The sequence below is a fragment of the Nelumbo lutea genome, chromosome 6 (assembly GCF_056320005.1).
Source record: "Nelumbo lutea isolate HS-2025 chromosome 6, American lotus-T2T, whole genome shotgun sequence".
NCBI lineage: Eukaryota > Viridiplantae > Streptophyta > Magnoliopsida > Proteales > Nelumbonaceae > Nelumbo > Nelumbo lutea.
The window spans coordinates 21,013,299-21,041,053 of NC_142689.1; the positions used below are offsets into that span (position 1 = coordinate 21,013,299).

Below are 27,755 nucleotides of genomic sequence, written 5' to 3' on the forward strand. Positions count from 1 at the left end.
CAGGTTGGTCTGATCACGGGCCTGGGCTACTTAAATCCGGCCCGGCCCATGATCACCCGTATGACTATGAGCAACGAGTTGACATAACAGAAATTGCATGGATTTGTTTGGTTTGACCGTTAAAGTGGGGGAGGAAAGGGCTCAGATAACGCAGCGTTGTTGATTTGAAGACTCGATTAATGGGGTTGACGTGGAGCCTATCTTCTCCGGCTACGAACACGCCTTCAACAAGAGTTCAGAGCCAAGGCAGAGAGCCGAAGCGGCAAAATATTAGAGGGTTCAATGTAGACCATCTTCTCCGGCGACATCGGCGGATTCGACGATCTCCAAACAAAAGTCAAAAAGTTCATCTTCTCCGGCGATGGTCACTGAATTTGGTAGACAAATCATTTCGGTTTGATTAAATTCATAATCCCACGTGAATGTATTAGCTTTCACGGAACTCTGTCATTTGATTGGACTAAGAAGGAGTGAAAGCACCGGAAGGGAGTACTCAAAGCAGGAATTCTGAATTCTAAAATCTGAACAGAGAAGGCAAAACAAAGGCCATAAAACTAGAACAACTTTAACAGCAGTCTTGCTGTTTCCCGGATTCCGCTTGCAACTGAATTGAGATCGGGAGGACAGGAAAGAGATGAACGCCAGTATGGGATTACACTCCCTGACCTTCAGAGTGATGCGGCTTTGCAGGCCATCATTCCAGGTGGACGATCCCCTCCGCTTCGACTCGCTCGACCTCCTTACCGGAGAAGATATCTTTGACGACCCCGCCACCGTGTCTCAGGCTCAGCTCCCTCGCCTCTTCCATCGTTGCAACACCAACACCACCAAACCTGGCGAAGTGGATACCTATCGCAACCGCTATGTTCTCCAGAATCCCACCGACGCGATGGGCCTCCCGGGCTTCCTCGTCCTCCCCCAAGCTTTTGGGTCTCTCTCTCTCGCTCTCTCTCTCTCTCTCTCTCTCTCTCTCTCTCTCTCCTTTCTTGTTTCTTCTCGGATTAACCTAATTAACTTCTAAAGATCACCTCTCGACAATTTGTGTCCGCAGAGCAATTTACCTTGGGGAGACCTTCTGCAGCTATATCAGCATCAACAACAGTTCTAATGTCGAAGTCAAGGACGTTATAATCAAGGTGACTATGTCTGTTCATAACAGATAAAAAAAGATAGTATTTTCTTTTGCTCGTGTCTCCCTGTCCTGCAATTTGCTCCCATATAAGTGGACTATTTTAGTATCTATTTGTTGATTCTAAATGTTAATAATAATTGATATCATTTGAGGAGGTAGACACTCTGTAATTTCTAAGCATTCTGCATAATCCAAGTTCATTGTTTAATTGTAAAGCCTAACATTCATGGGAAACTTAATCACTTATTATGTCTTGTAACAGATTTTGCTCTTTTTTTTTTTCAATATTTTGTCTGAGTAATTTCAGATGACCGAGCTACTTGTTTTTGATCTTGATGCTAGTGTTCCAAAAATGAAGTCTTAAGACGTCAGTTGTTCCTTAGTTTCCATGTATCATTTTCTATGGAGCCTCCATGTTCTCCTGGCATGCTACCCTTCACACGCCACCTGTAGAACATCATATTGTAAATGTCCAATTTTCACTCCTTTCATCAAGCCTAACTCCAGTCCCTAGTTATTATCTTTTCCTCTTTTGTTGTGTTTTTCTGCCTGCAATATTCTATAATTTTAAGTTTACTTATCTTTTTTGCAACTCTGGATAGGTTTATGGGCTTAAAATTTCAAATAAGAATCTTTGGTAAAGGTGTATTCTTGGCTGGTGTGTGTAATCAGTCCGTGGTTTACGCTTGATAGCTGTGCATAAGGGAAGAGAAAGAACACCGGTTGTGCAGGGTGCCTCAACGAATCCGAGAATGACCCAACCCCCAAAGGTCTCAATGTATTATTAGGCCTAGGTTATGTACAATTACAAAAAAGGGCCCTTCTAAGGGACCAAACAAAATTATAAAATGTATAGGGGTCAAAATGTAAATACAAAAGAATTAAAAAAAGAGATAGAAGACAGACTATAATGTACATTGCAGTCTCTCTTCATTCTTCCTACACCTCCCCTCAAATTGAGGCTGTGGAAAAAAAATCATTTTGTCTACTAAGAATGTTTGATGGATGCAAGACATACCTTTGTAAGGGTGTCTCCTAATTGATTTTTTGAGGCTACATAAGGGACGAGAGATGTGGCCAACCAAGTATTGGTTCCTGATGAAATGACAACCCATTAACGAAATACTGGATTAGAAGTATGTATAGCACTAGTGTCATTACCATATATTGGAGTAATAATAAGTAAATCAAAGGAGAAAGTCCTTGTAGCCACACAAGTTCATTACATTCTAATGACATAGCTCTGCATTCAGGTGAGGATTTGGATACATTTAGTTGCTTCTTACATTTCCAGGAATGAGAGAATTGCCAAGAAAGAGATACCGGCCAATATTGGTCCCTAATGAAATGACAATCAACTTCTATATTCTTGGTCTCTTCATGGATGACTAGATTAGAGGCGACATATATAGAACTAGTGTTATTAGCATATAATCGATTAGGCCTAAGTAAATCAAGTAAATAAAGGACAAGTCCTTCAAGAGTTCTTGTAGCCATACAAGTTCATTTCATTCTAATGTTATAGCCCTGCATTCAGCTGAGTATTTGTATATATTTATATTCTTCTTACATTTCTAAGAAATGAGAGTTGCGAAGAAAGACACACCAGCCATTAGTAGATCTAGGTGTGGTAAAGCAACCTGTCCAATTTGCACCTGCATAGGCTTGCAAGTGTGCTGATCAATAGGACAAAAAAGAAGATTCCTCTAGAAATAGTCATCCTCAGGTATCTGATGATATGATAAACAATAAACATATGACGACAACAAAGTGTAGAGGCAAATGCACTAATGGCCTGGAAAGCATAGGCAATGCCAGTTCTAGTCATAGTTAGATAAATGAGGCTGTTGACTAGTTGCCCATAGAGTGTAGGATTGATGAGGGACTCACCATCTCCCTTACTGTACTTAACATTCAATTCCATAGGAGTATCCACATGTTTGTCATTACTAAGGTTGTCCAATCTAATAATTTCTATTTTCTAATAATTGAGAGAATGCCATTTTTATTCTTAACATGGGAGTTTATATTGATCTGTGAGAGTCTTTATATCTTGTGGGCTTTATATTTTTATTTTTTTTAGTGGACTGAATGTTTAATGAGACTTTTATTTTTGTTTTTTTGAGAAAAGAAAAGGTAAATTTGTATTAAACAGAAAAAGGTAGCATTTGTACAAGCCTAAAGCATTTATAAATAAAAGAGATTGTTGGGCTGAAGAGAGGATTGAACTACTCTATCTTTTCCTTCCCTTTCTTCCATCTTCTTCCTCCATCACCTCTCTCTCTCTTCCATCTCCTTCAATCTTCTTCTTCTCTCCTGTTTTTCTTTTCTTTTATTTCAGATTATTGCAGGTGGGATTTACAATTGGAAGTATGGAAAGAAAGGAATAGAAGGATCTTTGAAGGAAAAGCATGCAAGAAAATGAAGATGTGCTTGTGGATTGGATAAAAAATTATGGGCTCGATACTTATCTTACCAGATTTTAGAGATGTGTCAAGAGATTCTGTTTTTTATCAGTGAATTGTAAGATTTATTAATTCATAGCCAAAGATAGTACATTTTAGGGAGATGCAGCAGATGCTACCTCCCCTTTAAGGAGGGGAGATGGGGATACCATCAACCCTTTAGTTAATAAACAGAAAAGGACAAAGAAAATTACAGAGAAGCCCAAAACAAGGAGATCCGAGTAGCCCCTTGTTTAGCAAGATAATCTGCCAAGGCATTAGCCGATCTACCCATCCACTGAAATCTAACTGTCATGTCCCTCAATAGCCATTTAACCTTTTTTAAAATATCCTTAAAGTCCCAAGTGACAGTACTCGGGTCAGCCAACCATCCTACTACCACCTTGGAATCTCCTTCAATTATTAAGTTCTGCACTCTGAGTTGATAAGCAATCTGTATCCCCTGTGCCACAGCTAGGAGTTCAGTCCTCATAGAGTCTCCTATTCCCACCGGTCCCGAAAAAAAGGCGATGATGTTGCTGTTCTCATTTCTCAGTACACCACCAATACCAAATGGTCCTGGATTACTCTGACTACTCCCGTCAAAGTTCAGCTTAACAAAACCCTCCATCGGCGGAGTCCAAGTTACTTGAACTCTAGGCTTCCTAGAGGAAGTGAGGGCAACTTCAGACCAATTCCTCATTAAATCATCAAAGGAGTAATTTTCAAAGAGCTTTAAGGATTTCAGCCACAAAATAGTCCTTGTCAAAATACACTCCTTGACCTCAAGAATGATTCTTTCCTTCTCCTGAAAAATTCTGGAATTTCTCTCTTCCCAAATAGTCCAAAGAAGAGCTGCTCTTATACACTTTAACATAATTCTCCCTCTTCTTGTGGTCCACACAAAGGTAGATGGAGAAAACAACAAATTTACCTCAGCTGGCAAGTTCCACCTACACTCAAACAAATCAAATACCCAATTCCAAATGGCTGCAGCAAAAGGACAGGAAATCAATACGTGGTAACAGTCCTCATTCTGTGCTTTGCACAAAGTATCCCAGTTAGGGGATAAATACAAGAAAGGTCTTTTCTTTTGCAGGTTATTCATCGTATTGATTTACCGTAGTAAACTTCCCAATAAAAAACAACTATTTTGGGGGGAATAGGCCTAGATCAAACTTCCTTAATTGGGAATGCCCAAGGAGAGGAACTAGAGCAAAGGGATTTAAAGAAAGATGCACAAGTAAACGACCCTTTCGGAGTCAAAGTCCAAATCCTCCTACCAGAATTGAGTGGGTCCAAGCAAACAAAATCAAGTAACAATAAGAGCTCAGAAGCTAATAAGGATTCCTCATCCCTCAACCCTTTATAGAAGCCAAGGTCCCAATTTGTAGACAAAGGGGTATACGGGGACAAAAGAAAAGTAGACACAGGTTCTTTTTTATAAAGGGAAATAGAGAAGAGAAAGGAAACAAATCCTTAAGAGGCAAATTTCCCACCCAAGTGTCTTCCCAAAAAAGAACATGAGTCCCAGAGCAAGCATCATACCTTATTGTTGAGCAAGAGCAAGTGAAGAGAGGAGAGGAGAAGAGGGAAGAGAGATGAGTCGAGTGACTGAAAGCCCTCCAAAACTTAGGGGGCGAAAGAATGATTTTATTATTTATACTAGTACAGTCGAACAATATAAACGAAGGAGAAATTATAACAGTACCCTTATGGTACTAAATCTGAATACATAAACAACTGACAACACTCTCCCTCAAGTTGGAGCATAGATGTCAATCATGCCCAACTTGTCACAAAGATCATGATGTCTGGAAAGGTTTAAACCCTTTGTAAAGATGTCTACAAGTTGGTTCTCAGAAGTGACATAGGGGGTACACACTTCGCCTGTGATAACTTTCTCTCTGATAAAATGCTTTTCAACTTTGATGTGCTTTGTTCTATCATGTAGCACCGGATTGGCAGCAATGCTTATAGCTGCTTTGTTATCACAAAATAGAGTTATAGGTTTGGTCACTGGGAAACCCAACTCCCCCAACAAATTCTTTATCCACATGCCTTCAGCAACCCCGTGGGCCATAGCACGATATTCATCTTCAGCACTGGATCTAGCTACCACATTTTGCTTTTTACTCCTCCATGTAACAAGGTTCCCTCCTATAAAGGTGCATTAGCCACTGGTAGACTTTCTGTCACTTTGGGATCCAGCCCAATCTGCATCTGTATAAACTTCAACTTTCAAATGTCCGTGCTTTTGAAACAACAAACCAGTACCCGGATACTTCTTTAGATATTGGAGGTTTCTCTCTACTGCTTCAAGATGAGAAGACCTAGGAGCATGCATGAACTAACTGAGGACACCAACAACATATGCAATGTTTGGGTGAGTCATAGAAAGGTATAACAATCTCCCTACACGCCTTTGAAACTGTTTCACATCCTTGAGCAATTCACCACAGTTGTCACCTAATTTATGGTTGGGGTCAATGGGAGAGTCAACTGGCTTCACCCCCATCTTTCCAGTGTCCTGAAGTAAATCTAGGACATATTTCCTTTGAGAAATGAAGATACCCTTCTTTGATCGGGCAACTTCAATTCGAAGGAAGTATCTGGCAGGTCCTAGATCCTTCACTTCAAACTGAGTGGCAAGAAAAAGTTTCAATTTCTGAATTTCATCCTCCCAATCACCAGTAACAATAATGTCATCCACATATACAATTAGAGCAGCAATTTTACCATCTCCTTTTTTCACAAACAGTGTGTGATCTAATTGACATTGCCTGTATCCTTTCTACTGAACTGCCACATGGAATCTGCTGAACCAAGCTCTTGGTGATTGTTTCAGCCTGTATAAGGACTTATTCAACTTGCACACTTTCTGTTGATTGCCTTGGGCTAGAAATCCAGGAGGTTGAATAATGTACACTTCCTCTTCAAGGTCACCATTCAAGAATGCATTCTTGATGTTCAGCTGGTGTAAAACCCATCAAGATTAGCCGCAAGAGAGAAAAGGACTCTAATGGAATTCATCTTGGCAACGGGGGCAAAAGTTTCTGCATGATCAACTCCATACACTTGAGTAAACCCCTTTGCCACTAAGCGAGCTTTATACTTTTCCACTGTTCCATTAGCCTTATGCTTGACTGTGAACACCCATTTACATCCAATTAGAACCTTTCCCTTAGGAAGATCAACAAGTTCCCATGTGCCATTTTTGTGAAGGGCATTAATTTCTTCCCTCATGGCATTTGTTCATTCAGGAACTGAAAGAGCTTCTGCCACATTCTTAGGGATAGGGACACTGTCAATAGAGGTAAGGAAGGCACGGGATGAGGATGAAATGTTCTCATGGGAGACAAAGTTGGAAATGGGATGTTTAGTGGTGCACAATCTAACACCCTTCTTGTGAGCAATAGGACAGTCAATATCATTAGTAGTAGAGGAATCATTTTCAATAGATTCAAGGACATCACTGGGAGCCAAAATACCTGAGTGAGTATGATCCTCCCTCGAGGAGTCTGGTGGCACTGGAGGTACAACTTCTGGATTCTCTACAACTCTTGAATTTGGTTGGCCTTTGCGACGACGAGAAAAAACACGAAAAGGTGGAGGGTCAGGGAGAGAGGGAAGCTGGACCAGTTTCTCCTCATGCCTACACTCCCCCTGAGGAGAAACAGGATAGAAAGGCTCATCTTCAAAGAAAGAAACATCCATGGAGACATAAAATTTATGAGAAACAGGATCAAAACAACGATATCCCTTTTGAGTGAAAGAGTAACCAAGAAATATGCAAGGGATAGCACGAGAGTCCAATTTCCCACGGGTGGGAGACAGATTTTGGACAAAACACTGGCAACCAAAGACACGAGGAGGAATAGAAAGAAGGGGAGCCTTGGGAAAGAGAAGTTGATGTGGGGCTTTGTACTCTAACCGACGAGAGGGCATACGGTTTATAAGGTAAGTAGAACAAAGAACAACTTCAAGCCAAAACCGTTTGGGAACATTCATATGAAGTAGTAAAGCTCGAGCCACTTCCAGGAGATGTCGGTTCTTCCGTTCGGCCACACCATTTTGTTGTGGTGTGCGGGCACAAGAGCTACGGTGAAGGGAACCATGCGAAGCAAAAAATTCCGTGAGGTCACTATGAAAAAATTCTTTTGCATTGTCTGATTGGAAAATTTGGATTTCAGTTTGAAATTGAGTGAAGACCATCCATTGGGAATCTTGAATGATTTTTGGTACTTCTTCTCTGGTTCGCATCGGGTATACCCAAGTATATCTAGAATAATCATCAATGAGGGTAATGAAATACTTGTAGCCACTCTCAGATGGTAAAGTAATAGGGCCCCACACATCAGAATGAACAATGTGAAATGGAGATTCAAATTTACTATTTCTTTGAAGAAAATGAGTTCTACAATGCTTACTCAACTGACATGTTTGACAAGAAAAATCAGAAACAGACATTGACTTAAACGGTTCTGGGAATACAACTTTCAAAGACTCAAAAGACAAATGACCAAGACGACAATGCCATAAATAAACTTTTTTCTTACAGGACTGACTCATAGACTCTGTAACATGAAGACCAGCCTTATTCTCTAGCATGTAAAGTCCATCAGCCATACGACCCCTACCAAGCGTCCTCCCCGAGGCCAGATCCTGAATCACACAATGAGAAGGGAAAAAAGTCACTGAGCAATTCAAGGAATTAGTAACACTACTAACAGAGAACAAATTAATGGGAAAATTTGGAACATGAAGAACATCAGAAAGGGTAAGGCCAAGAGGAAGAGAAAGAGTTCCTTGACCAGCTATGGAAGAGTATGATCCATTGGCTAGTCTCACTTTGTCTCTTCCAGAAAGAGGGTGATAGGTTTGAAAGTAAGAGGACGTACCAGTCATATGTTTTGATGCTCCAGAATCAATGATCCATGGAGAGTCAGGAGTGTGAGAAGCAACATGGAAAGCAGTGGCAGGGTTACCTGACATAGCTGCAAATGAGGTTGAGGGAGGAGTATCCATCTGACGAATTGTTCTACCATAGAGTTCTAAATGGTCACGGAAGGAATTCATAATGTCCTCCCTTGGGTCAGGTCCAATGAGATGTGTCTAAGTCATAGGAGAAATGGGGGGCTGATTCTCCCGAGTAGCCATGTTGGCCATGTGATGTTTCTTTGTACTTTGCTGTCCGTACTTCTTATTCACCTCTGAACCTTGCTTCTTAGTCAGATCTTGAGCCCATTTTGGTTTCCCATGAAGATCTCAACAGGTATCTTTGGTGTGTCAGGGTTTCTGGCAATGAGTGCACCGCAATTTTTCCTTATCTTCTGTTTTTTTTTTTTCTGAAGATCTCCTTTCCAGGAAGAAGATCTGACACCAGTAGATACACCTCCTTTTGCAACTAACACAATAGCCTCCCCACCAGGGCTGTTCATCAAATTTCTCCTGCTTTCTTCAGATTATACAAGAGCATAGACTTCTTGAACAGAAGGGAGATCCTTAGAGCTGAGAATCTGAACCCTGATAGATTCATACATAGGATTTAGACCATGTAAGAATGCAAACACCCTTTGCTGGGAGACAAGATGTTTATACTTCTTAGCATCCTCATCACACTTCCAATCCACACTCTGGTAGTGATCCAACTCCTTCCAGACAGATGTTAAGTCAGAGTAATAGACCGATAAACACCTCTCCCCCTGTCTACAAGTAGAAAATGCTACCTGCAGTTGATAAATTTTGGCATAGTGTTGCAATTCTGAATATGTAGACTTTGCTTGTTCCCAGATTTCATTCACTGTTTCAGCCCACATGAAATTCTTCCTGATTTGAGGTTGCATGGAAACCAAGAGCCAGGACATAACAATATTGTTCTCCTGATTTCATCTATCATATTCAGCACTCCCGGAGGATGGTTCTTTTATCCTCCCATTAATATAGCCTATCTTCCCCCTTGCAGTGATGTATAATTTGATCCTTCTTGACCACTCCAGGTAATTTAAACCATCAAGAGGGACAACAGCCATGGGAAAGGATAGGTCACCCCCACCCATTCCATTCAGCATTGAGGAAACTCCAGATGTGGCTGAATCTTCACTGCCCATGATATCAGAATAAAAAGTTGAAACAGCAACCAAAAAAGGCACAGCCGTACAAGACTATTTCAGAGATAGGCCCTTCTGACCACCGGTTTCACTGAGAACAAAAGAAAGAGCACTGCTGTTGCAGTACAAGAACAGGTCCTTTTGACCTACAGCTTCACTGAGAACAAATAGCAAACTGAACCCTGCTGTTGCAGTACTGAAACAGGTCCTTCTGACCTATGGTTTCACTGAAACAAGTCTGCACACTGCTGTTGCAGTACAAGAACAGGTCTGAATGACCTACTTAGTAGGGCTTAATAAGATTAATGTTGAGCAGACAATTAGTCGGCTAAAATAGACCATCAACAGTCTACAATACCAACAACAAAAAAGTTTGAATACAGTTATTGTGTTAAGGAATACAGTCGCTTAATAGTAGGGCAGTCGAACAGTTCATCAGTCGAACAGACAACAGTAGGGTAGCCGAACAGTCATCAAACAGTTCAGCAAACAATAGGCATCCGGACAGACAAGGATGATGGTCCACAAACAATAGGCATCAAACAGTAGACATCAAACAGTTCATCAGTTCATCAGTCGAACAAACAACAGTAGGGTAGCCGAACAGTCATCAAACAGTTCAGCAAACAATAGGCATCCGAACAGACAAGGATGACAGTACCTCTTTTAGTTTCAGATGATATTCTCCCTTATGGTAAACCAGACCTCCATGACTGTAAACCAGAGCTCCTTCTACGAATCCTCAAACAATAGGCAGCTGAACAGAAGATGAGCAGAATAAGGAAAGCAGCAATTTCTGAAGACAGAACACCCTCTACGAACTACAAACAATAGTCTCTCTACAGTCGAGCAGACAGGAGGAGCAATTTCTGGGCTGGAAGACGAATAGACTCTGTAACTTCTGGATTGAATTGACTTCACTAGATCAGGAGTTCGATTGGAGACAGCACTGGATGCAACAGTAGTTAGCTTGACACCACCCTTCAGGCCTGGACGACTTGCTCTGATACCATGTTGAGCAAGAGCAAGTGAAGAGAGGAGAGGAGAAGAGAGAAGAGAGATGAGTCGAGTGACTGAATGCCCTCCAGAACTTAGGGGGCGAAAGAATGATTTTATTATTTATACTAGTATAGTCGAACAATATAAATGAAGGAGAAATTACAACAGTACCCTTATGGTACTAAATCTGAATACATAAACAACTGACAACACTTACAAAGCGGAGGAACTGGGGGAGGATGCCATGAATTGCCTTCCAAGGTGTTGCAAGAGTTGTCCGTCTGGATACCCCTACATCCCAACCATTTCCGGAACAGCCATGGATACTCACCACCACTGCATGCCATAACCTCTCCCTCTCTAAAGGCCATCTCCACAACCACTTACCTAGAAGAGCTACATTCTTATGAGCAAGATTCCCTAATCCTAATCCTCTTTCCTCCTTACTTCGACTATTTATCTCCCACCTAATAAAATGATCCTTCTTCTCTTGCCCTGGCTCCCACAAGAAATCCCTCGTCATCTTCACTATCTTCTTAGCTTCCCTAGTATTATCCTGATATGTTTGGAGGGTATATATATTATGCAGAGGAAATCCCATGACTCTTGCCCTTAGCCAATTAGTTTCAGGATTGGTGGGGATGCTGGGATTCTGTTTAAGGATCTCAACAAACCTGGAAAATAATACAAATGACAATAAAACGTGTTCAAATTTCAAAATGACCTAGATCACTAAGTCCTACATTGATGTGAAAAAGGTTAAAAATGCTGATTTCATCCAGCTTTTTACAATTTGATTTGACCTTGCATCTAATTGTATCTGGAATGTTCATCATATTTGTGTAGTTTGTATTTTTGAGTTGTATTCTTTTACTTATGCATTTAATTTGTCTGATTTATTTGCAGAATGTCCTTGCAAGTTTGTTAGCTAGCGGGAGAGCTGCAACATGTTTACACTTATTTATAGTGGCTCACTGTACATGCTTATACCTGTACATCTTTATATCAATTGAAGGAATCAATACAATACTTTACCTTTTACTCAACTTTTTTAGTTATTGAATCTTTGTTTGCATGTAAGTTATGGTCTCCATGCTTATGGATACACAAAGAAATATGCAGTGGCTGGGGTTTTATGATATGATATCAATAAAATGTCTATGTTCTTTTCATGTGTTTAAATATGGAGTAATACAATTTTCAATCTAACAACTATTACCTAGACCTTAAAAATTAGTGACTGAATGCAGGTTGAAATTCAAACAGAGAGGCAGCGTATAATGTTATTGGATACTTCAAAATCACCTGTTGCATCAATACATTCAGGGGGGCGGTATGATTTTATTATGGAACATGATGTCAAGGAGCTTGGGACCCACACGTAATTCTTGGCTGGGAGTGGATGATTATAAATTTTCTCTGTTCAACACATTACTTTCTTGATGTTATGAAATATATCTCCATGTTGATCATGCTTTCTCTTCATTTAATCTTCAGGCTGGTTTGTACTGCTTTGTACACCGATGGGGATGGTGATTGCAAATATCTTCCACAATCTTTTAAGTTCATTGTGGCAAGCCCGCTTTCTGTCAGAACAAAGGTATCACATGAGTTTTATGGGTTTCTACTAATTTGGTACATATTGGACCAACCAATAATTGCTTCTTGAATGTTTGTGTTTTGTCATTCTATTCTGTCTCTATTGATCAGCGTTCCTTGTCTGATTTATTTCATTTGATGATACAAAGTTTTCATGCAGGTTCGCACTGTCAAGGTAGGTCTTTGCTGGTTCATTTAATGTTAAGTACCAATGGGTATGTATACACATAAACATACATATGCTCTCTGAGAGCTTTTGCACATATGCTGTGAGATGCCTTCTGGAAAAAAAAAAAAAAAAAAAAAACTAAATAGACAACATACATTTTACTTGGAAGGTGAGAAGAGATAAAACACAAATTGGTGGAGCACTTGCACTGGAAATTGCATATAAGCAGATAAAGTAGTTAATGTTTTCTAGCCACAGAAGCAATCGGTCTTTTCTTCAGTGTGAAAAGTTTCTGCTAACTAATATTAAAATTGAATGTTGGCATAGCAAAATAACTATTTGCATTGTTATGTAAGGAAGTGGATCAATGTCTGAAATGTATCTAATTGACCAAAATATGTAGACAATATTAGCTTGAGAATACTATATTTGTGAGTTAGCATGTCAAGTGTGTATAGAAAATAGGCTTATTATGCCATATATTAGACGGTGGGATATGCTTCAGACGGAAAACACAGATCCTTGGCTTAGGGGACTGAAGAACCAACCAGATATACTGAAAATATCCTATGCCCCTCCTTGAAATCACTGATACCGTGGTACATGGCACCAGTGCCAAGAATTTGGGTTTCATGTCTGGCATGATGACCTCCCATAAGTAACAAAGACAATTTTCGTTCAACTAAATACACAGGGGAAGCCTGTTATGCAAACTTCTGGATAGAAGGCCAAATGCACAATTAAAATACAGGCAACACCTCTGTGCAGCCAAAATGCATATTTTACATTTCTGTCCCTGGCTAACATGACTCTTGTATCCCCTTCTTTTGCTAGAGTATCAACTAGTTCATCTGCAGACCTGGCGATCCATCTGAATGAGCTATTCAGATTGTATCCTAAAATCTTTGTCTGCCTTATGAAATCTAATATTTATATATGGATACAAAGCAGGTGTGTATTTTTATGTGTTTGTCTTGCAGGCATTCCATTTTCCCTCCAAAACTTGCGTTCTTTCTCTTCTATAAATCTTGTAGACATTTAACAACCAGAGCTACCTACTAATTATATTGAGTTATTGACCACAAAGGGATATGAAAATGGAGTCACACCTTTCATCTTGATCAAGAATTAGTATCAGCATATTTTCTTGAGTCAAGGATACATTGCTTGGTGTAATGGTGAAATCTTGGGTTGAGAAGTGTGAGAGTGTGGGTTTGAGTCTGAGAGAAGCCACTTTATGCAAAACATGCCAAAGATTAGGTCTGTATCCAGTACACCCCTCCCAAGACCCCATATTGCTGGAATCACCATTAGGTAATGGGTTTTTATATTCTCTAGAATCAAGTCCTTAGTTCAGATAGCACCATGGATAAGATTGCTGAGGATTAGCGCCTTAGATTTATGGAGAGAGCATCAAACAAAAGAAAAGACAAAAACCAAATTTGAAATATTTGTTCAAAACTAGCTACATTTATTTTATGACCACAATCTGAACCATAATTAGATATCTTCCTAATATAACAATTCCTGAAGACTCATAACATTATACTATATATACTCGTAGAAACACATATATATGGGAGGAATTCAAAAATAACTAAAACTGGAAAATTGTTTATCAAAAATAGATTCTTTTTCCCAGCAATTTGCACTTGGGCACAATCATACAAATTTCTGACAATTAAATTATTTCTTGATCAGTTTCCTACCAAATAAGTCCTAAAACTAACGGGCTGTTTTTCCAGCATTCTAGAATCCAAATACTATGGAAAAATTGGATTCTATTAAGAATCCAAGGCATTTGTTTCATATTTTGCATGTAGATTTTATGATCGATTCTAGAATCCACATAGAAGGATCAGAGTCTCAGTAACTGAAATTTTATCAGTTTTACAGGGTTTGATATTCTAAAAGCTCCAGATTTTAGAATGTCTTTCCAAGAAGTCCCCATGTCTAGGTACAAACTCTAGACAATAAATTCCAAGATCTGCACTCATGGTCAATGGTCTTCTAAAAGGTAGTGTCGCTGGGCTTAGTTGCAGTATAAAGACTATTGGTGCAGCAATGGTCTGCATTGATAGTCAATCCTTTATTTTGAGCTATGCCTTCTCCTTGACACCTTTTTTTATCAATTTTTCTTATCTTGATTGAAAAAGATTGAGAGGTCAAGCCTCAAAAATTAATTGATATTTGATGATATGTAGAGTTCTAAAGGCAAGACAATATTGTAAGGTTTTTGATTTTATACCAATTTGGCACCTCAATTTTGGTGTCAACTACTAATTATCAAAAAAAATCTGGTATCAACTACTCTTCTGGTGCGAACCGTGCGATTATGTGAAAGTTTACTAATTATTGAGTCTAGTTTGTTGGTTTATGTCACTTCTGTCTTGGATTGTAATCATTGTTTCGATAGTTCAATTGTGTTAGTGCTATCTGGATGCCTTCTCCTAGGAAATTAAATCTGGTGCTGCCATATGTGTCTCTTCCTAATCCATCTTACTTAAGATAGTTCTGTCCTTTTCCCTCTCAGGACATTACATTTTTGGAGGCTTGCATTGAAAACCATACAAAATCGAACCTTTACATGGAGCAAGTTGATTTTGTGCCTGCTCAGAACTGGAGTACAACAACATTGAAAGCTGATGAACACTATTCAGAGATCAATTGTCAAACCAGGTGGTGCAAATAAATGGAATATTATTAGCTTTGTTATCCTCGTGGTGCTTTGCTTATTCATAAAACTGATATAAAATATCTTCTTGTCAATCTTCCAATCATACTAATTGGAAGAGAGATATTTAAGCCACCCATTCTCATTAGATCTGGGGGAGGAATTCACAATTATCTCTATCAGTTGAGGTTGTCCTCACATGAATCCACACAAATGAAAGTTGAGGGAAGTAATGTCCTTGGTAAGTTTCAGATTACATGGCATACTAATTTGGGTGAACCTGGGCGGCTGCAGACACAACCGATTTTTGGCAGTGTAAGTTCATATTCATTTTCTACATTGAAATGGTACTTCATTTTTTTTACAAGTAATGATAAAAATTATTAATTATTCAATAGTGGAATTAGAGTATACAATGAAGCTTCCCAATAAGAGGCACGAGCTGCAGCCTAAAAAACAAAAACAGAGACGTATTACAAATGAGCCCAAAAAAGATGGTCCTTGTGGATTCCTTGCTTAGCTAAGTAGTCCGCAATCCCATTGGCCGATCTCCTTTCCCAACAAACTCTTAGAGAAATTGGTGGTCAGCCATTTAAATCATTTCATTGAATCCTTATAAGACCTGATTACAGAGCGCTCATGGATAGAGTCTATCCATTAAGAGCCTATCAAAATTCAGCTCTCTAGCAATCTGAACTCCCTGCAAAACTGCTTGGAACTCCACAAGGATAGAATCCCCCAAACCTATGAAATGGTACTTCATTATTTATGGAATTATGACAAACGAAATGCAGTTTTTGAGGAATAAATTCCTTTTTTCATTTTTTCTGTTCTCTTTTTAGATATGGTTTTGTGGACTTTAATTTATATAGTTTCTTCCATTTCTAGATACTTAAATCCTACGAGGACCAAGACCTCTAGGTTGCACTCATGAGAACAAGAAAAAAAAAAGAAAGATGTAAAGAGAAACTTACATATGAGAGTGGATGTCTAAAACTGTCAACAGCTCACACAGTCCTGCATATATGTTGTATAAAATATACATAATTACAGAGAGACCCCAAGGGAGGCACATAGAAAATGTGTTCACATGTGGAGAGTGGAGACTGCAATGCAAATACAGGGAAATACAAAATAACAATACAGTACAAGATAGACAGGGTATCATTTTGTTAGCAAGAGGTTGTAACGGAGTCATAATATGTGAAAATATCAGTCGACCAGTACTTGAGGCTATGCATGGAAGTGTAATAAGGCTAATCACATATTGATCCTGATGAAGTGGCAGTCCACTTAGCAGAAATGCAGATAGAAGACATAACATGACTCGGCCTCTGTGGAAGTCTTGGTGACGATTTGTTTCTTCTTGCATTTCCAATAGATGAGGGGCTCACCCAAGAATAGACATCACTCTATTGTAGAGTGCTTTGTATCTGCACACTGCCCAATATGAATTTGTAGCATTAACACCTCTAAAATATGTAAAATGATATGTTTTAACAAATTATACTATAAAATTTTTGCACATGTTAGTAATTTAATTAAATTTGGCAAGTTTAAGTCTTGAAAAATGATATAGGCATATATTTTAATTTTATGAATTTTAGGAAATGCGTACTTTTATTTGTTCTACATCGTGACACGCACACACACTCTTCATCTTTCGTGCATGTTTAAAATATCATATGTTCGTTAAGGTCCACATCCTAAAAAGGTTAAGTTTGTTCATCTTGCAGCCCATATCACACAAAGAGATCAAATTGAAGATTGTGGAGGTTCCATCCATAACCATCTCAGGAAGACCCTTTTTGGTAATACTGCTACTCCATGATAGACATCTTCTGGGTTCATAATGAAGTATAAGCTTGCAAACTAAGCAACCTGAAACTTGAACATATATGAGATATCATTATTTCTTTCCATGATATGTGGGATGCAGATTCATATCCACCTCTGGAGTCTCAGTTGCAGGTCTAGGACGTCTATTCAGACCTTAAAATTGGACCATATGTGAGCTACTTGGGTCCCCTTGAATGCACTAGGTGCACCAGGGCTGAAGTGCAAGGTACACACATAGGTGCACCAGGCGCATGACTTTTGAAAGTTGTTGAGACACAAATAAAGGTGTTAGAGTTAGCCGAGTAAGGGTAGATTAGTCATCTCACCTTGGTTAAGTTATGAGTTTATGTGGCAGTCTTATTAGAGGTTCTCTGTCCCATACTTAAGTAGGGGCAGTTTAGTCCTTGTACATTTAATTAGAAGCCTAATCACTATTAAGAGTCGACTGATAGGGTTTAGCTATCAAGTTCGACAGTTCTTTCATCTTCTTCTTCTTCTCTTCTCTTTCTTCTTCTCTTCTCTTTCTTCTTCTCCTTACTAGTTTGGACTACAGTAGCTACAGTAAAAACATGGTATCAGAGCGTGACAACTTCAGTTCGTGACCTGTTTCAGTTCGTGACAACTTCAGTTCGTGCTTCAGTTCTCTCCTTTTCTTCTCTGGGCTGTCAATGGAGAAAAGTGGTTTGTCCCAGGCCTGAAACATCACAGCTCTTTTTTTTTCTGGTGCACAGAACCTTCTTTCCTAAGAAAACAACTTCAGCAGTGAATGGTTGGCTGAAGCTCTCAAACGAAGGTTGGTTATCTCTCCTCTGTGTGCTGTTGGTATTTCTGGGTTGAAAATCTTCAAGAACTTGAGAGGACTGATCAGAACCTAGAGAACTAGGTTGGTTGTTGCCCTGGTTCTTGGAAAAATTCCAAGAACAGGTTGTGTTTACAGTGACCAAATGGTGTAAGGGCTGGCTACTGTAGGTGGCCGAATGGTGCAAGGTGTAATGCAATGGTACTAGTTGAGTTTTTGTTGGTCTTGTGGTGCCCTCTTAAAAGCGTTAAAACAGGTCTGTATTGTGTGTGACAGCTATGGCTGTGTGATGGTGCTTGTAATGCACAAACACTTGAGAGCAGTAGTGGTGTGACAGCTAGTTGAGTTTTTGTTGAGTAGTTGTAAATGAGCTTGCATGTGGTTAGTAAGTGCTGAACTAATGTCGGTGTAGTCTGTGTTTTATTTTTTGTGAAATCAGTAGTGGTGTGGATAAAAACAAAGGCGTGTGTATCTATCATTGTGTTTAGGGACTGCTGTAGGTTCTGGAACATCAAACTCTTGACAGCTGCACTTAGTTGGTGATTGGGAATTCAGATTAGAGGCAGCATTGAAAGAGTATCATGGCAGCAATGGGAGATGGCTGTAGTGATCAGAAACCTAGTGTGGTGGTTTCCTCTGACTATCTAGGTGTACAGATGACCTCAGTTAAACTGAATGGTGAGAACTATGTTCCATGGGCCAAGTCGGTGGAAGTTTTTCTCAAGGCAAAGAGAAAAGTGAAGCATGTGAAAGAAGATAAACCACCGGCTGACTCTCTAGGGTTTGATGATTGGGAATAGGAGGATGCTCAAATCATGACATGGCTATGGAACAGTATGGAACCCAAAATAAGTGCCAACTTCATGTTCTTAGATACAGCTAAGGACATATGGGAACATGCCAAGAAGCTGTATTCTAGGCAAGATAATACTACAAGGGTATATCAGTTCTATCAGGAGTACTTTGGTCTGCAACAAGGAAATAAAACCCTAGAAGAGTACTATGCCAGTATGAAGAACCTCAGAAATGAACTCAATGTCTATCATCCTCTCACTCCAGATGTTAAGGTTCAGCAACAATAGAGGGAACAACTAGATGTCACAAGGTTCTTAGTGGGGTTGAAATCAGAGTATGAACCAGTTAGAGCCCAAATATTGGGGGTCTCTACCCTTCCTACACTTGAGGAAGTGTTTGCTCGGCTTCGCAGGATTTCTTTGGGACAGATAGAGAATTCCACACAGTCTGATAGATCAGCTTTTGTAATAGCCAGAGGAGGTGGACGTGGTAAGAAAGGGGGAGGACATGCCTCCCGAGGAGGTCGTGGTGGTTCCATATTTGGTCGTGGTGTTGGTCGTGACTCAGGGGGAGGCCGTGGCAAAGAAAAAGGCAGCTCTACAAGGAAGTGTACCCACTGTGGCAGGGAAGGACATTCTGTAAATTTCTGTTATGATCTTCATGGCCGCCCTCCCTCTAAATGGGCCAATCATGCTATTGCTGGTGGGGTTGATGTCAGTGATAATCAACAGGCAGACCTAACTCCTTCCACATCTACATCTGTTTCCGAAAGGGAGATGGTGAGTGTACCGCGTGATGAGTATGAGCGGTTCCTTCAGTCCACTTCACAGCACACTACTGCTACTCTTGCCCACTCAGGTATAGCTTGCCTGTCATCTAAAACCTCTCATTGGATTATTGACTCTGGAGCCTCTGATCACATGACCGGGACTCCAGGTGTGTTCTCTTCTCTCTCTGAAACTACCACATCTCAAACTGTTACCCTTGCCAATGGTTTCTCCTCTCCCATCTGTGGTGTTGGCAATGTTGACATGGTTTCTCTTTCTTTATCATCTATTCTATATGTCCCTAAGTTTCCATTCAATCTTATGTCTGTTAGTAAATTAACCAAGACTCTTAACTGCTCTGTTACTTTTTTCCCTTCCTCTTGTGTTTTTCAGGATCTCAGGACGGGGAAGAAGATTGATGGGGGGCATGAAGCTGGTGGATTGTATTACCTTGACGGTGGTGGATCGTCAATTGCACTTCAGACTTCACTCACTCCTCTACAGTGGCATTGTCGACTGGGACATCCTTCTCTCAAGGCACTCAAGATACTAGTTCCATCTTTGAGTCATTTGTTAGTGTTACAGTGTGAGTCGTGTCAGTTTGGGAAACATCGTCGTGTTTCCTTCAGTCCTAGAGTTGAAAGTCGTATGTTGAGTCCTTTTACTTTGGTTCATTCAGATGTTTGGGGCTCGATCAAAATAGAGTCTTATAATGGTTACAAGTATTTTGTCACTTTTATTGATGATTGTTCAAGAATGACATGGATTTATTTAATGAAAGAAATGAGTAAATTATTTTCCATTTTTCAAAAATTCCTTGCTGAAATACGTACACAATTTGGTGTTCCAATCAAAGTTCTTCGTTCAGATAATGGTCGTGAATATTTTCTAACTTCCTTTCAACAGTATTTAGAACAGCATGGCATCATTCATCAAACTTCATGTGCATACACTCCTCAACAAAATGGGGTGGCTGAACGGAAGAACCGTCATCTCCTTGAAACAGCTCGGTCTATTTTTCATCATATGAGTGTTCCTAAACGTCTTTGGAGTGATGCTGTACTTACTGCGTGGTCGGTCTCCCTTCTCTATCTTGTTTCCCACCTTGTCTCTCTTTCCATTAACACCTCGTATCTTTGGCTGTGTGTGCTTTGTTCACAATCTGAGTCTTGGAATAGACAAGTTGGATGCATGCTCCATTAAGTGTGTCTTTCTTGGCTACTCTCGGACTCAAAAAGGGTACAAGTGTTACAATCCCATTACTCGGAAGTGCTATGTCTGTCCTGATGTCGCCTTTTTTGAGTCTGTTCCCTTCTCAGGAACTGAAGCATCTTCGTCTCCACCTTTACTTCCTCTTCCTCTTTCGGTCAGTGATCCCATTCCGGGTGTTCCTGTTGGAGTTGACTCGTCATCTCATCCAATGCAGATCCCTACTGAACGACCACCACTTCGGCAAGTGTATACACGTCGAACGACACCGGCCCCTCCTCCAGCTTCTACCTTGTCCGCGGATCCTATCGTTGCTCCTGTTGCTGAACCTTCAGGACTTGACCTACCCATTGCCTTACGGAAGGGTAAACGTAGTTCTACTCTCCATCCCATTTCCAATTTGTTTCAGTATCTCACCTTTCCGCCTCACATCACCAGTTTGTTTCACTATTGTCATCTATTTCCATACCTAACAATGTCCAAGAGGCTCTTAGTTCACCTGGGTGGAGGCAGGCAATGGAGGAGGAACTCTTTGCTCTTCAACATACTCACACGTGGAAGCTCACTACTCTTCCCCTTGGTAAGCATGTTGTGGGTTGTAAATGGGTGTATACTGTTAAATACTTGCCAGATGGTAGTGTGGAGCGTCTGAAAGCCAGACTTGTTGCTAAAGGGTATTTACAGTTGTATGGAGTGGACTATATGGAGACCTTCTCTCCAGTGGCTAAGATTAGCTTTGTCCGTGTGTTAATTTCCCTAGCAGTTATGTATGATTGGCCCTTATTTCAACTTGACATAAAAAATGCCTTCCTTCATGGTGACCTTATAGAGGAGGTATATATGGAGCAACCACCTGGGTTTATTGCTCAGGGGGAGGCTGGTAAGGTGTGCAGACTGAAAAAGGCAATTTATGGGTTGAAACAATCACCTCGTGCTTGGTTCGGGAAGTTTAGTGAAGTGATGAAGAATTTTGGAATGAAACAATGCCAGGTTGATCACTCAATGTTCAGCTATGACTCAGAAGCTGGAAAGATTTTATTAGTGGTCTATGTGGATGATATTGTCATAACTGGCAGTGACAAATTGGGGATCGACAAACTCAAGGTCTTTCTGCAAAATCATTTTCAAACAAAAGACCTTGGGACATTGAAGTATTTCTTGGGTATAGAAGTTGCTAGATCAAGACAAGGTGTAAACCTGTGCCAAAGAAAATATGTTCTCGATCTATTGGACGAAACAGGACTGTTAGGTGCAAAACCGGCTGAGACTCCTATGGAACCAAATGTTAAGTTGAGCCGTGATACAGGGGAAATATTTGATGATCCTGGAATGTATAGACGACTAGTGGGGAAGCTGAACTATTTGACTATCACGAGACCAAGCATCTCCTTTGCAGTCTGTGTGGTGAGCCAATTTATGCAGAACCCTCATATATCTCACTGGGATGCAGTTCTTAGAATTGTAAGATATTTGAAGGGAGCTCTAGGCCGTGGGCTATTGTATAAACCAGGAGGAAAACTTGAAGTAGTTGGGTACACGAATGCAAATTGGGTGGGCTCTGTGTCTGATAGAAGATCTACTACAGGTTACTGCACATTTCTTGGAGGAAATCTTGTGACGTGGAAGAGTAAAAAACAGACGGTTGTGGCTAGAAGCAGTGCTGAAGCCGAGTACAGAGCCATGGCACACACTACATGTGAATTAGTGTGGTTGAGGAATCTCCTACAAGAAATCGGGTTCCACATGGATAAACCTATGAAGTTGTACTGTGACAATCAAGCTGCGCTCCATATCTCATCCAACCCTGTTTTTCATGAGAGAACAAAGCACATAGAGATTGATTGCCACTTTGTGAGGGAGAAGGTTCTTACTAGAGAGATAAGCATAGAACATGTAAGCTCAGGTGATCAGTGGGCAGATTTGTTTACAAAAGCCTTAAGCTCAGGGAGAGTGAACTATATATGTAACAAGCTGGGATTATATGATATATATTCTCCAGCTTGAGGGGGAGTGTTAGAGTTAGCCGAATAAAGGTAGATTAGTCATCTCACCTTGGTTAAGTTATGAGCTTATGTGGCAGTCTTATTAGAGGTTCTCTGTCCCATACTTATGTAGGGGCAGTTTAGTCCTTGTACATTTAATTAGAAGCCTAATCACTATTAAGAGGTCGACTGATAGGGTTTAGCTATCAAGTTCGACAGTTCTTTCATCTTCTTCTTCTTCTCTTCTCTTTCTTCTTCTCCTTACTGGTTCGGACTACTGTAGCTACAGTAGCTATAGTAAAAACAAAAGGGAATACAAGTGTACAAGAAATGGCCACGCTAGCCTTTAAAGAATGTAACTAACAGCCAACCACTAGAACAAACTAACTAACAAACTAGACAAGTGGAGAGGCGGATAAGGAAAGGAAGCTAGGAGGGGATTATCGATTTGGGAATACAACTCTCTCTCTCTCTCTCTCTCTCTCTCTCTCTCTCATTCAGGAGGCAGGCTCCCTCGAAAGAGTCCCTGAGTTAGGCAGCCCCTAACAAGTTGATATCAGAGCCAAGATGCCAAGCACAAGGTCATCCGCAATGGAGAACAGAGTCGACAACATGGAAGGAGAAATGCAAAGAATATCGGCTGACGTCAAAGAAATCAAAGAAAGCTTTGCATCTTTGCTTGAATGACTAACACAGGCACCACCTGCGCCGAATCAGGAAGAGCGCAGTGACACCAGTCATCGAAGTGGATCAAGAACAACAAGAATCGAGTTTCCCATCTTCGCAAGGGGAGATCCCACATCCTAGCTTCTGCGAACAGAAAGATACTTCGATTACCATGACACACAAGGACCTAATCGTGTTTCATTAGCTTCTGCACACCTGGAAGGAGAGGCGATCATCTGGTACCAGTGGTACCGGCGACAACACCCAAGATCCACATGGGCGGACTTCACCGATGCCTTAACCATGCGATTTGGAGTCTTGGCTTTTGAGAACTGTGATGAAAGCCTCGCTAAGCTACGACAGACCGGCTCCGTCCAAGATTATCAGATAGCGTTCAAAAGATTAGCTGTGTGCGTGCAAGGCTGGCCAGAAAACACGCTTGTCGGTAGTTTTATTGGTGGACTCAAGGAAGAATTGCGGCTGGAGGTAAAAGCCATGCAGCCCACCACCGTTCTCGAAGCAGCAGCATTAGCTCGACTACATGAAGACAAACTGAATCGGGCAAGAAAGATTAATCGACCTCTGGGAGCTGCAATTAGACCAGGTATACCGAACCCAGAACTAGGTATCTTGGGTAAACCGGAGCCCAGATCAGGAGTAGGAATCACAGGCAAGGACGCCAACTCTGGCTCAGGCCCCGACTCAGCCAAGAGGTTAACCTGGGCTGAGATGCAAGCCTGACGGGAAAAGGGCCTTTGTTATGCATGTGGAGACAAATTCGGGCCGGGCCATCCCTGTAATATCCCTCAAGTTTTCTTCCTTCAACCTGAAACCAAATATGTCAAGCAATCAACAGACACTGAAGAGCCAATGGACAACAAAGAATGGGGGCAATGGACAAAGGAATACCCGAAAGTATCTCTGCAAGCCTTGACCGGTCTTGCTTCTTCTCAAACTATGAGAGTAACCGGATTGGTACAAGGGCGCCATGTGTCGGTTCTAATAGACAGTGGCATCACTCTCAATTTCATTACCAAAACATTGGTCAAACAACTAGGGATTCCGGTCCAACCATGTACAGCCTTCTGGGTGCACGTAGCTAATGGGATGTGCGATAGTACGTGCGCAGAATTAAAGATGAAGATACAAGGACATGAGTTTGAGGTAGATCTGCACCCCCTAGAAATCAGTGGAGCAGATGTAGTTCTTGGAGTCCAATGGTTAAGGCAACTAGGGTCGGTGATATGTGATTGGGCCCGTCTCACCATGGATTTTCAAGTGGGCAGCTCTCAGGTGCATATTCAAGGGCAGCTGTCCAAGGGTCCAGGACCCATTAGTCTCGCCTCCCTAAGGAAACAGGCAGCAGACCCGGCCCACATCATATTAATGCAGATAGACTCCCATGGGAATGGCCCCATCCTAGCCCAAGGAAGCAGATCCGAAGAAGGCCGCACACAACTACAGCAGCTACTTCAGAAGTTCTCATTGATCTTCCAAGAACCTAAGGAACAGATTTCAGGTGGATACGCAAAGGGAATCACATCGAACCAGAGGCATTGGTGGAATGGTCAGGTCTCCCAATTGAGGATGCAACTTGGGAACCTTACTTGGATTTACAGAATAGATTTCCACATCTTGACCTTGAGGGCAAGGTCGCTTTCAAGGGAGGAGGGACTGTTGAGACACAAATAAAGGGAATACAAGTGTACAAGAAAAGGCCATGCCAGCCTTTAAAGAATGTAACTAACAGCCAACCACTAGAACAAACTAACTAACAAATTGGACAAGTGGAGAAGCGGGTATAACAGAATTGTAACAGCAGTATATAAATAAGGAAAGGAAGCTAGGAGGGGATTATCGATTTGGGAATACAATCTCTCTCTCTTTCTCTCACTCTCATTCAGGAGGCAGGCTCCCTCGAAAGAGTCCCTGAGTTAGGCAGTCCCTAACAAAAGTTCTGCGCTTGGGGGCTAGACAAGGTGTATACCTTGAAATGCACCTCACCTGTGTGCCCAGCCTTTCAAATCACTGATAAAATGATGTCTGTTTTCTCCCAGTTAAATGGACATCACGAATCTATGCTCATTTGTGCAAATTTACCTGCATACTTAGGTCTAGTTACAAATAAAGATACACGATTTTGTTAATTTTGAAGTTTCATCTGTAGGTTTTCTCACTTTTCTATAGGGTGGCAGTTGGGCAGGTTTGGGTGGATTAGATGTGGATTGAGGTGAAACCCACTCTAAACTCACACCCAATCAGCACCCACCCAAATCGCATGTTCTTTGCCTGCATTAAAAAAGTTATTTATTCTTTGATCATGAATTTTTTTCACTTCTTTGGATTGCCACACAGTTTGGGAAAGATGTCTAGCATGAAATTTACACTTAAAATTTAAGTGTCCAACATGGATAAAGCATCAAGTTTGGAGTGTCCATGCAACATAGACCAATGGGTACCCATTACCCAACCAAAAAAATTTAACGCCACCTGATGGGTGATTCAACCCATAATGAAACATACTAAGTGAAAACCCAAACCAGAAGCTTACTTAATGAGTGGGTTGAATAGACTGGGTAAGAAATTCCATTCCAATGCTACTAGGGAACTATATGAGGCCTGAGGGGCACAAATGTGGTTTAACATGTCATGAATTTGTTCTGTTTTTTGTTGTCCCATCATTAACACAAAATTGTATAGAAAAAATATTTGCTTATTTTGCTTATTAATCATGAATTACTAGATCCTATAGTCACTTTTCTAAAATAATTGCAATGACTTTAAAGTTGAGTTAATTCATCTTTTGCAGATACGTTTGAATCTCACAAACCAGACAGATAGGAAAATGGGACCTTTTGAAGTTTGGATGTCTAAAGGCAATTCCCATGAGCAGAAAGCTATTACTGTTAATGGTCTTCACAAAATGGTAAGGAATTTAATCACCAAGTTATGGCCTATATGTTATCAAATCAAATGCAACACCTATTTCAACAGTTGAATGGTCACAATTACTGCTTGTAATTTCATTTTAATTTTTTTCTTAGATTTACACAATTCATTAGATGTAGTACATGACAAGATAAGGTATTAGCTACAAGCCTACGACCTCAAACTGCATTTATATATAAAGCAGTCCTTTCTTCTGCCTTTTAAAACATGTAAACACTACAATCTTGTTTTGACATTAAGTTTATTGCATTAACACCCTTGTGCAGGTGCTACCACATGTGGAGGCATTTGAATCAACAGATTTCAATTTGGTGAGCTACAAATAGTTTTCACATTCTAAACCAGTACTTGGGAGTTGAAATTTAGAGTTTGCTCAAGTTACTGATAAAAGAAAGTGTTTTACTTTTCCGAAGGGAAAAATAGAGATGTGCTTTTCTATGTTTGGAGCTTGGGGCTTTTGAATACTTAGAGCATTAGGACTTAGATTTCAACCTGGTAAGGGGCTACAACTAGTTTTCAGATTCCAAACCAGTAGTTGGGAGTTGAAATTTAGTTTTGCTCAAGTTACTGATAAAAGAAAGTAATTTACTTTTTACTAAGGGAAAAACAGAGATATGCTTTTCTATGTTTAGAGCATGAGCCTGTTGAGAACTTACAGCATTAGAAATTAGGATTTAGACTGTGCAAGTGTATTTGTTGGGTGCTTGCATGTTTGTCTATGCACATTGATCACATTCTTTAAATAAGTTATCCTTCTCTCCTTGTTATGATATTTTCCCTTTATTGCAGAACTTGGTTGCTAGTAGACTTGGGGTTCAGAAAATCACAGGAATTGCAATGTTTGACATAAAAGAGAAGAAAATATATGATCCTTTGCCAGATCTGGAGGTTAGTGGTCTATAGTAATTTTATTGTGGAGTCCATTTTTTTCCAAAAACAGGAGGATAAATTGCCTGTAATGGTGTGCCAATTGCAATATGCTCCTTGGATTGGAAAGTGACAACAATTGTTCATTGTTCTAGGAAAGTTTTTGATCACGGATTTCATGTTGCAGATATTTGTTGATGCAGATTGATTTGTTGAAATTCTTGGTTCTCAGCTTGGAAGTATTGGTCTGTAGAGGCCATGATTCTCCTTGTCAGGGATTGATATTTGTCTTGTTTATTTTCTGGGAGATCTACTACAGAATTGATTCCTTCTCGTTGCAGGAAGTAGTGCTTTATGCTCAGATATGCATCACCCTCTTTGCAAGTGGTTCTTCCATGGATCACAAGATCCCCAGGACTCTGATCTGTAGAAGGACCTGAACTTTTTTTGAAGTTGACAGTTCAATTTTTCATTCCTGAAATTGTTTTGGGTCATCCACTGTAGTGCCCGGTTAGATTTTGAACTCACTTCTGTCTGAAAGCGCTCATAATTTCCTTGTAGTACTTCAGAAATCTTTACAATGAAACCATGTCAACTAAGATTTCTTAAATTTCATCTACAAAAGCTGTTTCTCTGGTGTTGCTGTATTAACTATGAACGTGCTATGCACCTAATAACCATTTTCATGTTAAATATACTGCAGGCTTCAAGCTGAAACCAGAGCTGATTATAATACTATTGTTATTTTTTAACAC

General features: G+C 40.4%; 1 protein-coding gene across 3 annotated transcripts; it reads left to right on the top strand.

Moving 5' to 3' along the window:
• The first annotated feature begins 97 nt into the window (after window positions 1–97).
• LOC148847836 (uncharacterized) lies at window positions 98–27,755 on the top strand. 3 transcript variants are annotated; one of them, XM_088948175.1, is made up of 12 exons: window positions 98–930; window positions 1,052–1,136; window positions 11,936–12,066; window positions 12,183–12,285; window positions 12,445–12,459; window positions 14,987–15,132; window positions 15,247–15,442; window positions 16,864–16,938; window positions 25,994–26,110; window positions 26,400–26,444; window positions 26,923–27,021; window positions 27,188–27,755. In XM_088948175.1, the coding sequence occupies exons 1-12, from the start codon at window positions 635–637 to the stop codon at window positions 27,206–27,208; spliced, it is 1,329 nt and encodes a 442-aa protein (XP_088804301.1). In that variant the 5' UTR covers window positions 98–634; the 3' UTR covers window positions 27,209–27,755. The 3 variants fall into 3 exon arrangements, with proteins under 3 accessions (XP_088804301.1, XP_088804304.1, XP_088804303.1); XM_088948178.1 differs by lacking the exon at window positions 26,400–26,444; XM_088948177.1 differs by lacking the exon at window positions 12,445–12,459.

What these genes read in the sequence shown, in the direction of transcription:
- LOC148847836 (XM_088948175.1), top strand. Translation starts at nt 635, where the DNA reads ATGAACGCCAGTATGGGATTACACTCCCTGACCTTCAGAGTGATGCGG. An exon ending in GTCCTCCCCCAAGCTTTTGG is followed by an intron (nt 931 to 1,051) that starts GTCTCTCTCTCT and finishes TTGTGTCCGCAG; the next exon opens with AGCAATTTACCTTGGGGAGA. An exon ending in TCAAGGACGTTATAATCAAG is followed by an intron (nt 1,137 to 11,935) that starts GTGACTATGTCT and finishes GACTGAATGCAG; the next exon opens with GTTGAAATTCAAACAGAGAG.